The 17,450-nt window shown below is 36.0% G+C and overlaps 1 protein-coding gene across 1 annotated transcript; it reads right to left on the bottom strand.

Annotated features, from left to right (window-relative positions):
* Positions 1–15,901: 15,901 nt before the first annotated feature.
* Positions 15,902–17,317, bottom strand: LOC140810073 (glutathione S-transferase T3-like). Its single transcript, XM_073167883.1, has 2 exons — positions 16,891–17,317; positions 15,902–16,805 (listed from the first exon to the last, which is right to left on the bottom strand). Exons 1-2 carry the CDS (start codon positions 17,185–17,187, stop codon positions 16,107–16,109), a joined length of 996 nt encoding a protein of 331 aa, XP_073023984.1. The 5' UTR covers positions 17,188–17,317; the 3' UTR covers positions 15,902–16,106.
* Positions 17,318–17,450: the final 133 nt, after the last annotated feature.

Raw genomic sequence — 17,450 nt, forward strand, 5'->3', positions numbered from 1 at the left:
CGATGCAACCATGGACCAAGCATTGAAAGGTCGACTTGGTCACGTATTAGACATGCCAAGGAGAGGTTCTAACCATGGCTACAGCCTCTAGGGCAGCCAAGATCGTAATATCCACCTTAGGCAATACACATGCCAATTTCGAGACACAAAGTGACATGTTTGGGGTGTTGCTGTCAAAACTCTATCTCCAGCGTATAGGGGCTGCAACCAACGTTCTTACATGACCCTAACATGTCCTAGTACATGTCTAGATGCAGCCCCGAGCCCCTGGATCGAGCCAACCACCTGAACCATCAAAACAGCAGAAAACGTGAAGTGCACAAGGAAGGCTAAAAAATCTGTGCAGAATTTTACCAAAACTTGCTGTCATATTTCTGTTTTCTTGCATGAAATCGTGTACATGTGATGTTTAAAAATAACTATATGGCTTGATTGAAGAGTAAAGGAAAATATAGACATGCCTTGGATTTTGTTTTGAAGAAAACAACGACGCGGGGCGGAGGAGACGGAGTGCTTCGCTTTCTTACTTTTTCTCTCTTGTTTTTCCTCAGCTACCTCACGATTTTTCTCTCAATATTTGCTCTGAAATTTCGAAATAACTGAGAGGGAGGGAATGGCTAGGGATGAGGGGAAAATTTGCAAGATAAAGGAATGAAATAATCTTTCTATCTTCTAGTTTGTGAGCTAAGGAAATGGTTTGATATCAGAACATTTTGAGGGAACAAGGGAGAAATATTGCTTAATTAATTATTTATTGGTGATTTAAAATTAGGGAAAAATCTACCTAGAAAAAGATTAAGGAAAGATAACAAGGAAATGAGTTGTAAATAAAAAATTAAATCTTTCAAAAAAGAAGGGGTGATCGAAATTTGCTATCAAAGTGGGGTGGAATATTGCTTAATTAATAATTATCGGAGAATTAAAAGGTGAGGGATTTATCTCCCAAAAATGGATAAGGAAAGAATCAAGTGAAGGGGTTGTCAAACTTTTTAAATCTTTCAAAGGTGATGGCCGATTTTATCTAGTTAAAATGGGTAGGAAAATTACTTAATTAATATTTATTGAAGATTTAAAGTTGAGGGAATTATCTATGCCAAGAAGGGATAAAGAAAGATAACCAAAATTGTGAGTTGACAAATTTAAATCCTACAAAGATGACATGGCCGAAAATTAAATAAAATGGAGGGGAAAATATTTCTTACATCTTGTATTTTAATTTTTTAGAGTTTTATCCACACATTAAATATTTTAGTGAATTAATAAATTGATTTTGGAATAACATTATCTTGCATGCATGGCTAAATCTTTAAATTACTTAAATAATTCCTTAAAAATTCTTTTACATTAAATTTAACTTATTATTTATCTTAAATAAATCCTAGGAATGTTTTCTTAATATTAAATTTTATCTCAATACTCCAACTCCAGTCCGGCCTCACTTATTTAACTGAAAGACAACAATTAAACTACTGCATAAAATAATTAAATTTAAAGACTCATGAAATAAAAATCATTTTAATTTAAATACTAGAAATTATGCATGAATTATACGTAGTCTGATTTACGGGTTCTACAACTCTGCCCCCTTAAAAGAAATTTCGTCATCGAAATTAAAACTTTCCGAATAACTCGGGATACCGACTCCTCATCTCTGGCTCAGACTCCCACGTAGCTTCTTCCTCTGAATGGTTAAGCCATTTGACTTTCACTCGCTTAACCAGATTGTTCCGAAGTTTCTTCTCCTGTCTGTCTAAGATCTGCACTGGTCTCTCCTCATAAGTCAGGTTCGGGGTAAGCTGCAACGGCTCAAAGTTCAGGACATGCGAAGGGTTTGCCATATACATCCTCAACATAGAGACGTGGAACACATTGTGTACTCCGGCCAGATTTGGCGGAAGAGCAACACGATAATCTAACGCCCAACCCTGTTGAGAATCTCAAATGGTCCAATGAATCTCGGACTGAGCTTTCCTTTCTTTTCGAACCGCATGACACCCTTCATAGGTGCTACCTTCACAAAAACATGGTCGCCAACGGCAAATTCTAGCTCTCTCCTTCTCTAATCCGTATAACTCTTCTGTCGACTCTGAGCAGTCTTCATCCTATCACGGATCTTGAGTACTACATCGGCAGATTGCTGAATAATCTCCGGACCCAACTCTGATCTCTCCCCTACTTCATCCCAATGAACAGGAGATCTACACTTAAGGCCATACAGTGCTTCAAACGGAGCCATACATATAGACGATGGAAAGCTGTTGTTATAGGTGAACTCTACCAGCGGTAAGTTCAACTCCCAACTCCCTGAGAAATCAATAACACAAGCATGGAGAAGATCCTAAAAAATCTGGATAACTCTCTCTGACTGCCCATCTGTCTGAGGGTGGAAAGCTGTGCTAAACAACAACTTCGTACCCACTGCTGAATACAGACTCTTCCAAAATGCGGAAGTGAATCTAGGATCTCTGTTAGACACTATAGAAACTGGAATACCATGAAGTCTGACTATCTCTCGGATATACAACTCTGCATACTGAATCATGGTGAAAGTCGTCTTGATAGGCAAGAAGTGCGCTGATTTGGTAAGACGATCAACGATCACCCAGATAGCATTTGATCATCTGACTGACTTCGGCAAACCGGTCACTAAGTCCATGGTAACATTCTCCCACTTCCACTCGGGAATAGGAAGAGGCTTGAGCAAGTCTGCTGGTCTCTGATGCTCCGCTTTCACTAGATGGCAAGTCAGACACTCGGATACAAACCTTCTGATGTCTTTCTTCATTCCAGGCCACCAATACAATAACTGCAGATCTTTGTACATCTTCGTACTCCCCGGGTGAATAGAGTACGACGACATGTGAGCCTTTAATAAGATATCTGCTCGAATAGAATCACTGCTAAGAACCCACATCCTGTCTCAATATCTCACAATACCGTCGCTAACTGTACACAAGACACTGCCCTTGGCCTCATCTCTCTGCTTCCACTTTGCCAACTGCTCATCTGCTGACTGACCACTGCGTATACGATCTAGAAGAGAGGACTGAATAGTCAAGGTAGATGGACGGGGAACTCTACCTCGAGGATAAGTCTCTAGATCAAACCTCTGCATCTCAGACTGAAGAGGTCTCGAAATCGCTAGGTGAGCCATCGCTGCGACTTTCATGCTTAGTACATCCGCAACTACATTAGCCTTACCCAGGTGGTAGCTAATGTCACAGTCATAGTCCTTCACTAGCTCTAACCAACGCCTCTGACGCATATTCAGCTCTTTCTGTGTAAAGAAGTACTTGAGGCTCTTGTGGTCAGTAAAAATCTGGCACTTCTCCCCGCACAAATAATGCATCCAAATCTTCAAGGCAAATACCACAGCTGCCAATTCTAGATCATGGGTAGGGTAGTTCTTCTCATGGATTTTCAACTGTCGAGAAGCATACGCTATCACCTTCCCATGCTGAATCAACACTGCGCCTAGACCGAGCTTCGAAGCATCGGTATACAAAACAAAATCTCCAGGCCCTGACGGCATGGCCAAAACTGGCGCTGATATAAGAGCTTGCTTCAAAGTATCGAAGCTCTTTTGACACTCATCGCTCTACACGAATTTAACATTCTTCTTCGTCAATGATGTGAGTGGAACTGCGATGGAGGAGAATCTCTGAATAAACTTCCGATAACATCCTGCTAGGCCAAGGAAACTACGGATCTCTGATGCATTCTGCGGCACAACCCAATCTCTGACTGCTGCAACTTTCGCTGGGTCTACCTCAATACCGCTGCTAGATACAATGTGGCCTAAGAATGCCACTTTCTCTAACCAAAACTCGCACTTACTGAACTTGGCGAATAACTTATGCTTTTGCAAGGTTTGAAAAACTGTGGTCAGATGTCTGTTGTGATCCTCTTGATTCTTGGAGTAGACGAGAATGTCGTCTATGAATACTATCACAAACTGATCAAGATACGACTGAAATATGCGATTCATGAGATCCATGAAGATCGCTGGCGCATTCGTCAAACCGAACGGCATCACAAGGAACTCGAAGTGGCCATAACGAGTCCTAAAAGCAGTCTTGGAGACATCGGCATCCTTCACTCTCAACTGCTGATAACCGGAACACAGATCAATCTTGAAGAATACTGAGGCTTCCTGCAACTGGTCAAATAAATTTCAATCCTCGGAAGTGGGTATTTGTTCTTCACTGTAACCATGTTCAACTCCCGATAATCAATGCAGAGCCTCATAGAACCATCCTTCTTCTTCACAAATAAGACTGGTGCGCCACATGGTGAAAAACTTGGGCGAATGAACTCCTTGTCAAGAAGTTCCTGAATTTGCTTCTTGAGCTCTGCCATCTCAGTCGGTGCTAATCGGTACGGTGCTTTGGATATCGGAGCCGTACCTGGCATAATCTTAATAGAAAACTCCACCTCTCGCTCGGGTGGCATACCAGAGACGTCCTCAGGAAAACGTCTGGAAAATCTCTAACAATAGGGACGTCAGCGACTGACTGACTGACTGACTTGGTGGTTCGGGAACAGACACGAAAGTCGCTAAAAATGCCCGGCACCCTCTATGCATGAGCTTCCTAGCCTGAACACAAGATATGATGCGCGGTAAAGGAAAGTACCTGTCTGGCTCAAATAAGAACTGTTCCATCCCAGGTGGTCGGACTAGAACAGATCTCCGCTAGAATTTGATCAAAACTCTGTTCCGTAATAGCCAGTCCATCCCCAGAATAATGTCAAAATCTGGCATCGGCAACACGATAAGATCCGCATAAACAAGGTTGCCATGCAGCTCAAGGTCTATGTCTCGGATCATATTGGTAGCTGCCATCTCCTCTCCTGAAGGCAGTACTACTGAATAGGCTATATCTAGCCCAACGGTCTTGACCTTGATAAAATTAGCAAAAGTCTCTGAAATGAAGGAATGAGTAGCCCTTGAATTTATCAAGGCTTTCGTAGCCGACCCCGCTATAAAAATTCTCCCTGAAAGGTTTGGAACATCAAGCTAACCCGATAATCACAATAACTAATTTATAGACATGCAAATGTCAAAGTTCTTCTAACTTAAACTCCCGAAAATAATACTGGTTAGAGCATGAAATCCTATCATCAATTCTATGTTCAAAATCTTAACCCAAACGTTAAATCCCAAATATAAACTTAAAGCTTACATGTACCTGTCATAAACATGGTCTCCGGGTTCGTCTCCGTAGCATGGAGGGCAAAAACTCTGCCTTGGGTAGGCAGATTCCTCTGAGGGCACTGCGGCAGCAAGTGGTCTGGACTACCACACTTGTAACACTTCCCTGAGCCATACATCAACGTCCAGCATGGCGGCGTGTGCACTTAGGACAGACTGGATGCTCAAAAGTCTTCGGGGCTGGGCGTCTCCGCTGCTGCTGCTGCTGAGCTCTGTTTCTAGGCGGGCCGTGAAAAGGTCTCTTATTCTGATGCTGCTGCTGAGGAGGAGGAGGGCGGTGTGGTACTGGGATTGGTCGCTTACCCTGGAGATCCCCCACAATGTCAATCTGATCTTGCTCTGCAGCAAGAGCTCTGGAAACCACGACTTCAAAAGTAGTAGGGCCTGCAACCCTAACATCACGGCGCAAGATCGGCCGTAAACCATCCAGAAAGTGCCTCAGCTTGGCACTGGCATCATTCGCAATCAGGGGCACAAAATGGCAGCCCCTCTCAAACTTACGAATGAACTCCGTAACAGTACTATCTCCCTACCTCAGGGTCATGAACTCCCTGGTCAATCTAGAGTGCACTTCGTCAGTAAAATATTTGGAGTAAAATACCTCCGTGAAGCGTGTCCAGCTCAGAGTAGCCAAGTTCAAAGCTACTGATGCTCCTTCCCACCATAAGCGGGCATATCCTCCAAATAGGTATGTCGCACAATGAACTCGGTATGCGTCCCCAAGCTCCATGAACTCGAAAATAACCTCGAGGGACTTAATCCAGCCCTCGGCAATCATGGGATCTGTCGTCCCTGAAAACTCCTTCGGCCTCATCTTCATGAAGCGCTCATAAGTAGCCTCGGGCCCTGTCGGCCTGGCTGCCACAGCATTGTTCCCCGCAAACTGTGCGAAGAATTGAGTCATACCAGCTAGCATCTGGGCATTCATGTCGGGTGGAGGGGGTGGAGGTACATTCCTCTCCTGCCTCAGATCCTCCCTGTCCTCCTGGCGAGGCTCATCATCTCTCGTATGCTCAAGAATGCGTCTAGGAGGCATACTGTTCCATACATAACCCGTACATAACCAACATGCATAATTCCATAATTTATTTAAATTTAAATAAATACTGAACAATTAAAATCTGGATGTAAAAATATTTCACGAGAACATGCAGTTAAAATAATTCATGCTTTAAATAAAACGCGTAAATGTAAAACTTACAGACCGAAGACGTGACTTCACGAGCTTCTTGAGATCAGTAGTAGTACAACCCTTTACAAGAACCTGGCTCTGATACCAACTGTAGAGGCACAGAATTCGTATTTGAAATGTGCGAAAAAGTTTAAAATTTTCTCTTTAACTAATTAAAATGCCTCTTTAAATAAATAAACTGATGAAAAGATTCAATGTTTAAAATATTCGAAATATCAGCGGAAGTAATTATTGTTTGCAAAATAACAATTTAAAATAATCCAACAAAAGATAAAATGTTTGAGCATAAAAATGGTAAATGCTGAAAATGAGGTCCTCGGGTTCCACTACTGCCGACCCAAGATGGCTCACTGGTCCCGCACTCGATCACGCCCTCATCAGTACCTACAACAATCAAGTCTAGTGAGTCTAAAGACTCAGCATGTATATATCGTAAATAACGAGTAATAATAATAAAATTTCATGCAACGTAAAAAATATCATGAGACTGGCATAACGTGCAAATATCATGTCATGAGTAATTATAATACGTGCATAACTGAACTGAAAATAATAAGTGAAATGTTTGCTCAATCGAGCCATGTCATAAAATTACATGTCATAATTTTATGTAGAGAATATGTTCTACGCAAGTGGCCCCTGAAGTGAACTGGATCGCCTGATCAGACTAAACCACAGTATACTGGGCGGTAGAGATCATCACAGCCCTTGGACTGGATATCCGTACCAATAAATGAACTGAACTGAACCGGTAAGTGACCACCGGGTGAAGTAATAATCCCACGATAATGAAGTGGCCACAAGCAATATCGCATAAATCTCAAAAATGAATATTTTATATTTTTGCACGTAATATAATTAAATACATAATTAAATATCCTGTATTAATTTTACCGAATGAGTTGGATCGTTCCCAGGCTCGCTGCGAGTTAAATCTAACATGAAAAATATGCAAATGATTTACTTGCCCAAACTTTGTAATTGACTCCAAAAACGAGGCAATTACGCCTAATGACTTGATATTTAATCATGACTCCGTGCCAACCCAAACCAATACCAAACCATCGTTTAGTCATGATTAAAATACACTTAAAATGATGAAATAATGCTCCTAACATTTCAGTACTTTGAAATTTGGCGAATGGAGGCCAAAAACATGAAACACTCTTTCGAGAGTCACTTTGGCACATTGCACCGTAAGTTCTCGTACGACCTCTAAACTTGACCAAATCACAAACGGCCAAAAACATGACCTTCCTAACTCAATGGGGTACTGTCCAGTCCAAGGCCATAGGCTAAAAGCCAACCAAGGACTCGAAACACACCTCTGAACCGAAGCACAACTTGCTGTCACAAAATACAGCAGCCGCGCTTGCGTTTCTTTGCGTTGTTTGCGAGGCTAATGGCCATTGGGGCTTGAACCACCGAACAAAACCTCTTCCCAATATCCTAAGGGTTTGCTGGACCATCGCTAAGGGCTCTAGGCCAGCCACAATCCAAACCACACCATGGACCACCCGAAACTCCCACCCGAGAGACAAACTTGCGCGCGTGGGGAGAATTGCTTTGTTTGCTGTCATAGACCTTTCTAGTTGCCATTTTATTGACCATGGCTTGATCTAGACATCACAAGGTATGGTATGAACCATGGCTAAGGGCCCTAGGACAACCAAGATCCACACCAATACCATGAAGCCGAAGTTACACATGCAGAAAAAGGAGGAGATCGAAGGGGGCTGTTCTTGTTTTGTTTAAAAACCGATGCAACCATGGACCAAGCCTTGAAAAGTCGACTTGGTCATGTCTTAGACATGCTAAGGAGAGGTTCTAACCATGGCTACAGCCCCTAGGGCAGCCAAGATCGGAATCTCCACCTTAGGCAATACACATGCCAATTTCGAGACACAAAGTGACATGTTTGGGGTGTTGCTGTCAAAACTCTATCTCCAGCATATAAGGGCTAGAACCAACGTTCTTACATTACCCTAACATGTCCTAGTACATGTCTAGATACAGCCCCGAGCCCCTCGAATCGAGCCAACCACTTGAACCATCAAAACAATAGAAAACGTGAAGTGCACAAGGAAGACTAAAAAATCTGTGCAGAATTTTACAAAAAACTTGCTGTCATATTTCGGTTTTCTTGCATGAAATCGTGTACATGTGATGTTTAAAAATACCTATATGGCTTGATTGAAGAGTAAAGGAAAATATAGACATGCCTTGGATTTTGTTTTAAAAAAAACAAAAGAAAACAGCGACGCGGGACGGAGGAGACGGAGTGCTTCGCTTTCTTACTTTTTCTCCCTTGTTTTTCCTCAGCTACCTCACGATTTTTCTCTCAATATTTGCTCTGAAATTTTGAAATAATGGAGAGGGAGGGAATGGCTAGGGATGAGGGGAAAATTTGCAAGATAAAGGAATGAAATAATCTTTTTATCTTCTAGTTTGTGAGATAAGGAAATGGTTTGATATCAAAAGATTTTGAGAAAAAATTCTAGGGTGCACTTGGTCGATTATGGTGTCTAGGAACAAGGGAGAAATATTGCTTAATTAATTATTTATTGGTGATTTAAAAGTAAGGAAAAATCTACCTAGAAAAAGATTAAGGAAATATAACAAGGAAATGAGTTGTAAATAAAAAATTAAATCTTTTAAAAAAGAAGGGGTGATCGAAATTTTCTATCAAAGTGGGGTGGAATATTGCTTAATTAATAATTACTGTGGAATTAAAAGGTGAGGGATTTATCTCCAAAAAATGGATAAGGAAAGAATCAAGTGAAGGAGTTGTCAAACTTTTTAAATCTTTTAAAGGTGATGGCCGATTTTATCTAGTTAAAATGGGTAGGAAAATTGCTTAATTAATATTTATTGAAGATTTAAAGTTGAGAAAATTATCTATGCCAAGAAGGGATAAAGAAAGATATCCAAAATTGTGAGTTTGACAAATTTAAATCCTACAAAGATGACATGGCCGAAAATTAAATAAAATAGAGGGGAAAATATTTCTTACATCTTGTATTTTAATTCTTTAGAGTTCTATCCACCCATTAAATATTTTAGTGAATTAATAAATTGATTATGGAATAACATTATCTTGCATGCATGACTAAATCTTTAAATTACTTAAATAATTCCTTAAACATTCTTTTACATTAAATTTAACTTATTATTTATCTTAAATAAATCCTAGGAATGTTTTCTTAATATTAAATTTTATCTCAATACTTCAACTTCAGTCCGGACTCACTTATTTAACTGAAAGGTAACAATTAAACTACCACATAAAATAATTAAATTTAAAGAAAAGAATTTAAATACTCATGCAATAAAAATCATTTTACTTTAAATACTAAAAATTATGCATGACTTATACGTAGTCTGATTTACGGATTCTACATTACAGCAAAATTATCTCTATAAAATTTCAATAATTCAAGTTCATCTTACTTTATTTATTTCTAGTTTTAATAGTTGCATAATTCCCCTCGTTTTTTTTAATATTCCTTCATCTTTTATTTTTCGTGTAATTTACTTCAAATTCTTCATTTAATTTCTTAGTTTTATGGCTTATCGATGGGGTTAGAACTAACAATTTAATCAGGATCCACGTTGCTTGAGCGTAGAAGTCAGATTATACGAAACTTTTGGCACGATTCCGTGTTAAACAAAACATTTTTAAAACAGGACCGGATCGACAGGTTCGACTAAGAACCGATAGTGTGTCTGATCCGGAACAATCTTATAAATCGTTTTTACTGTCAAATCAGTCAGAACCAGTAAAGAATTGGCCAGACCGGTCTTAAATCAGTGAGCTGGTTCAACCATTTTAATTATTTTTTTACATTTCGATTTTTTATTTTAATTTTAAAAAATAATTTTTATATTTATTTTTTTGTGTTATATACGATTATTTGGATTTTTCACCTTATTAAAAAATTATTTTAGTAATATTAGATATTATTTTGATTTATTTAATTTTTAAAAAATATTAATATAATTGTATTTGATTATATATATTGTTTAGATTTTAAACTTGGATCAATATATTTTTTTATTGTTTAGATATACATTTAAAATTTTTAGAATTTAAAATATATTATTTATTATAATATAACGGTTTTTTTGTTCGATCATCGGTTTAACTAATCCGATTGTTGGATAGTTTTTTAAGCTAAATCGATTCGATCATCAATCCGATTATGAAAATATTGAATAGATGTAAACTATTATTATCAAGCACTATATTTCAATACTAGAAAAACCATCAAATTAGCATCTGTTGAAAAATAATATTTAAAATGTGTGTATTGAATATTTGAATGTTGAAAATAAGAGTTGTAAATATTGAAAATTAGTGTTGATGATGTAGGTAATGATGTATTTTATTTTTGGATTATGTAAAGAAATTCTATAAATAGCCTCAAGAAATTCACAATTGAGTAGAGAGAAAAATATTATAAAGTGTGTAGTTTGGTAAATTTTGAGAGTTTGTGATTTTTACTTTTTACCATAAATTTTTACTTTTCACAACACGTTATCAGCACAAAGCTCTAAAAGTCCTCCATACATTTCCAAGCTCCAAACAGAAGAAAAAGGTACAAAAGTAATAATATTTATTTTACTGTTATTTATTTATTGTGTATATATTTAATATATAATATAATGTTATTATTAGAAATAATAAATTTTTCAAAAACTTGTTATAAATCCTGGGAGGATGTTAAGATGACATCCCACACTCCTGGTAAGGGATACGACAAGTATAAAAGCCTATAAGATTTTTAAACAAAATAACTTATGACACCCCATTATAATAACATGATATGATATACATAATTATTTAAACATGAATAATATTATATACATCATATTATTACCATAAAATTATACAAATACATACATTTATTTTTTGTACACCAACGGTCATAAACGGTAAAAAAACAACTAGGTTTTGTACTATAAATATCATCAAACAAACACATTAATTCATTCCAATTTTCTCTTCTTATCTAAAAATTATTCTTCATGAAATTTTTCGAAGAAAAAAGAAGATGGCTTTCTCAAGGTTATTTTTAATTATTTTGATTATCATACTCACGAGTCTTATATTTATCGGAGAATATCCTCTCGGTGTTTTCTTTATTTTTTTAACAAATGATTGTACTTGTTGTTACCTAATGGTACAAAATTTTTGACTCATGATGCTTTATATTCACCACAACGAAAAGAATTTTTTGATTTTAATGATCATTATTCTCATGTAGATACTCAGCAATGATGAAGGGAAATGACAAATATATTTGTCTTATCACATATAATCAGGAAGAATATGTGATTGAAAAACTACCAATGTTCCCTACTGGATTCATTTACACATATAAGTCCTATGTTGATCAAACAGGGTAGTTTGATAATTCTTCAATATAACCATTGGCATGATCGATTGGACAGTCCTGTTCAATAATGACGAAGAATTATAGAAAATACACATGGTCATCCGCGGAAGACCAGAAGATCTTTCACATAATAAGTTTCAATGTAAAGCATGTTCTCTTGGAAACTTATTATAAGACCATCAACCAGTTAAAATCCAAACTGAATCACCAATGTTTCTTGAACGTATTCAGGGTGATATTTGTGGACCAATTCATCCACTATGTGGACCATTCAGATACTTTATGGTATTGATTGATGCCTCCAGCAGATAGTCACATGTATGTTTATTGTCAACTCGAAATGTTGCATTTGCAAGATTACTTGCTCAAATAATAAAATTGAGGGATCAATTTTCCGATTATACAATCAAGAAAATTAGACTTGATAATTCTGGTGAATTTACTTCCCAGACTTTCAATGATTACTGTATGTCTATGAGAATCATTGTTGAGCATCATGCTGCTCATGTACATACACAGAATGGATTTGCTGAATCATTGATTAAACGTCTGCAACTGATTGCTAGACCAATGATTATGAAAACAAAGCTACCTATTTCTATATGGGGACATGCAATTTTACATGCTGCTTCATTAATTCGCATCAGACCAAGTGTATATCATAAATACTCTCCATTACAACTTGCATTTGGTAAAGAACCAGACATTTCTCATTTGAGAATTTTTGGATGTATGGTGTATGTGCCTATTGCACCACCGCAACGAAAAAAAATGGGACCTCAAAAAAAGGTTGGAATTTATATCGGTTATGATAGTCCATCAATCATTCGATATCTTGAACCTCAGGCAGGCGACGTGTTCACAACACGTTTTGCTGATTGTCATTTTAATGAGGAAATCTTCCCAATGTTAGGGGGAGAAGAGAAACATACCGAAAAAGAAATTAAATGGTATGTATCATCATTGTTACATCTGAATCCAAGAACACAACAATGTGAAAAAGATGTACAACAAATTGTGCACTTACAAAGAATAACAAATCAAATACCAGATGCATTTACAGATGAAAAAGGGGTAACTAAATCATATATACATGCTGTAAATGCTCCTGCTCGAATTGAAATTCCAAAGAAACAAATTGAACAATGTCATAATGTCGTAAAACGCCTGAAGCGTGGAAGGCCAGTCGGTTCCAAGGATAAAAATCCTCGAAAAAGAAAATTAATAGAGAAACACAATGATCACAAAATAGAGAATGATGTTCCTGAAGAAACACATGATGATCACAAAATAGAGAATGTTGTTCCTGAAGAAACACATGATGATGAAAATGTTCTGTCAGAACCACAAACTGACGAGAATCATGAAATCTCTATCAATTATATTAATACTGAAAAAATATGGAACCAAAAAGATATAGAAGAAATTGATGATATATTTTCTTATAATGTGGCAATCGACATCATAAATGATAATGAAGATCATGAACCAAAATCTTTTGGTGAATGTAAAAATCGACAGGATTGGATAAAATGGAAAGAAGCCATCCAGGTTGAATTGGATTCGCTAAATAAACGTAATGTTTTTGGACCTATAGTCCTTACACCTGAAGGTGTAAAACCTGTTGGATACAAATGGGTTTTTATTCGAAGGCGAAATGTGAAAAAAGAAATAGTAAGATATAAAGCTCGACTTGTTGCACAAGGTTTTTCTCAAAGGCCTGGAATTTATTATAAAGAAACGTATTCTCCCGTGATGGATGCAATTACGTTTCGATATTTGATTAGCTTGGCGGTATCTGAAAATTTAGAAATGCATCTTATGGATGTTGTTACAACTTACTTATATGGATCACTTGATAGTAATATATATATGAAAATCCCTGAAGGCTTTAAGATGCCTGAAGCACAAAGTTCAAAACCCAGAGAATGTTATTCTGTGAAATTACAAAGATCATTATATGGGTTAAAGCAATCCGGTCGAATGTGGTATAATCGACTATGTGATCACTTGATGAAAAAGGGATATGTAAATAATTCAATATGCCCTTGTGTTTTCATTAAGAAAACAACATCCGGATGCGTAAATATTTCTGTATATGTTGATGATTTAAACATCATTGGAACGAATAAGGAAATTCAAGAAGTTGTGTCATACTTGAAGGAAGAATTTGAAATGAAGGATCTTGGAAAAACCAAGTATTGTCTGGGTTTACAAATTGAACAAAAAGAATGTGGAATGTTTGTTCACCAGACAAATTATACAGAAAAGATCCTTAAACGTTTTAATATGGATAAATCAAATCTTTTAAGTACTCAAATGGTTGTTAGATCATTAAACATAGAAAATGATCCATTCCGACAATGGGAAGAAGATGAAGATGTTCTTGGTCCAGAAGTACCATATCTAAGTGCTATCGGTGCCCTTATGTATCTTACAAATTGTACAAGGCTTGATATATCTTTTTCCGTAAATTTGTTGGCAAGATTTAGCACATATCCAACAAAGAGACACTGGAACGGAATTAAACATATATTCCGTTATCTACGAGGAATGAAAGACTTGGGACTTTTGTATTCAAAAGATGCTAATCCAAGTATAATTGGTTATGCCGATGCTGGATACTTATCTGATCCACACAAGGCACGTTCCCAAACTGGATATGTATTTACTCGTGGAGGCACTGCAATTTCTTGGCGTTCACAGAAACAAACGCTCGTAACAACTTCATCAAATCATGCCGAGATTATTGCACTACATGAAGCAAGTCGTGAATATGTGTGGTTAAAATCAATGACCCGACATATCCAAATCTCATGCGGGTTATCATTCAACGAGAAGCCTGTGATACTATATGAAGATAATGCTGCATGTGTTGCTCAAATGAAATAAGGATACATAAAAAGCGATAGAACTAAACATATTCCTCCTAAGTTCTTCGCATTCACCAAGGAGCTTGAGAAGAATAAATGTATTGATGTTCGCCACATTCAATCAAGTGAAAACTCATCAGATCTCTTCACAAAGGCACTTCCTACGTCAATATTCAGAAAGCACATATATAATATTGGGATGCGCAATCTACGAAATTTGTGAAGAATTGTTCGTGTCAACATGAGGGGGAGTTTACGTGACTGCACTCTTTTTCTCTTAATATGGTTTTTATCTCAATGGATTTTCTCTAGTAAGGTTTTTAACGAGACAGTGTAAAAACACGTAATGAAGACAGTCATTATGATCATCATCACAAGTAGAATGTTGAAAAATAATATTTAAAATATGTGTATTGAATATTTGAATGTTGAAAATAAAAGTTGTAAATATTGAAAAACAGTGTGTGATGATGTAATGATGTATTTTATTTTTGGATTATTTGTAAAGAAATTCTATAAATAGGCTCACCATTTGTGAAAAAATTCACAATTGAGTAGAGAAAAAAATATATAAAATATGTAGTTTGATAAATTTTGAAAATTTGTGATTTTTTACTTTTTACTATAAATTTTTACTTTACATCAATAATGTTTTGTTTTATTTTAATTTTTTTAAAAAATTGGAAGGATATTGGAGAGAATGGACATGTGTTAGGCCATCTCCAACCCTGCACCAAAATGGTGTAAAACACCATTTTGGTGCAGGGTTATCTGCTCCAACCGATACCTATTGTTGACGCCAAACTAGTGGAGTGCTACAGTGTTGCACCAAATTTGGTGCAACACTGTAGCAATAGCGTTGGGTTTTTGGTTTTTTTTATTTTTTTTTTGTAATTTTTTTTATTGTCATTTTACTTAAACTTTAAATATTATATAATTAGTTTTATAATCCAATTTAATTATAAAAATGTATTATTTCAAACAATTAATTTTAAAAAAGTGAATTTAAAAAATTTGGATATTTTAATTTAATACATAATTAATAAAGATAATATGATTATGTTAATAAATTATTTGTGATAAATTAGTTGTAGTAAATAAAATAGTATAAAATTTGCCAAGAATATCTTAATTATGTAGTTATAATTAAATTAATTAATATTGAATACAAAGATACAAGTACAAAAAAAATTAAGATTTCAAACACTATTTTTTTGAAAATCAAAGAAAATGATACAAAATTAAATAAACAAACATAAAAAACACTAAATTATTAAAATTGACATTACAATACAACATAAAATAAAATAAGATGACAACACTTCAAATCAAAGATAATGATACAACATAAACGTAAAGAAGATAATAAACAACAAACTATTAAAAATCATACCACAATACAATAAAATAAGGATGACAAGCACTTAAATTTAAAACGGAGGTAAGCTGGATCCAGATCCTCCAATGTCTCCAAAATATTTTCCATAGTCGAGACTATCACGTGCACGTTTCCTTTCTTCCCTCTCACTCAAAATTCTTGACTGTTCGGCCCTAAAATTTTCACGCAAAGATGGATCTTGAATTGAGTTGAGATCGATTACCAAAATTTTGTTTTCTTCTTGAAACCTAGTCAAATCCAACATTTGTCGATTTTGTTCTATTTTTGTTTCATTTTGTTCCAATTTTCGTTCAGTTTGTTGCATACGTTTTATCTGTAATTCTTTGTTATGTTCACGATAAGCATTTCCAGTTTGGATTATTTCCAGAATTTTTTCTTGTCCTAATCGCATTGATTCAATTGTCTGTGACATATATTCATCTTTTTTCTTTTTTAATTTTGCTTTTTTCACTCCAAGTGGCCGCTGTGACGAAGTACCACCAATATTTTCATCACTTAAATTAATCTCAAATGGTGATAATCCAGGGGACGCTGATTTGGGGGAATCCGTTGCTTGTGTGTCCGATTGTTGAGAGTCGAAAAATTCAATACCTCTTTGAATTGTTGACCTTGAATGATTTGACGAAGCTGCAAATTTCTCCATATCTTTCATAATAGACCATACATGATCAAACTTAAAACCTTTCTTGAAATTAGAATCCTGTTTCATTAACTCTTTCGCACGAATTATCTGTATATAAAATTAAAGTTAAGATAAATAATATAAACAACTGATAATAATATAAGTATAGATATTCTATCAAAACAAAACTCACAATATCCATATCTGAAGCACCGCTTGGATGGAGTTGTTCAACTTGTTGGATGCATGCTTTTAATTTACTAATCGCCGCCAATATTAAGCCCATACGAGATTGCACAGATCTTTTGTTACGAACTTCAGTCATGTCGGGTGCTCTGGAACTGTTGTAGCTTTGCTCGACACGACTCCAAAATTGATTTCGAGATTGGTTTATGCCTATGATAGGATCTTGGGAAATGTCAAGATAAACATGACAAAGGTGTATGTCTTCTTGATATGAATAAGAAGCAGTTCGTGCATTCGAAGCCATTGAAACGAAAATATTTTGAGAGACAGGTATAATATTTATTATATAGAGTATGATAATGGATATAGGATAAAGATCCTACGGTTCCGTTTAAATGAAATCTAATCCGACGGAGTATAAATCGGATAAGATTTTGTAGATATAGGATAATGATCATATGGTTCCAACTCAAAGAAATCTAATCCAACGGTGAATAAATCGAATCGGATTTTTTGGATATAGGATAAGGATCCTATTATTATTATTATTATTATTATTATTATTAT

This window comes from Primulina eburnea, chromosome 13 (assembly GCF_022965805.1).
Source record: "Primulina eburnea isolate SZY01 chromosome 13, ASM2296580v1, whole genome shotgun sequence".
NCBI classification, from domain to species: Eukaryota; Viridiplantae; Streptophyta; class Magnoliopsida; order Lamiales; family Gesneriaceae; genus Primulina; species Primulina eburnea.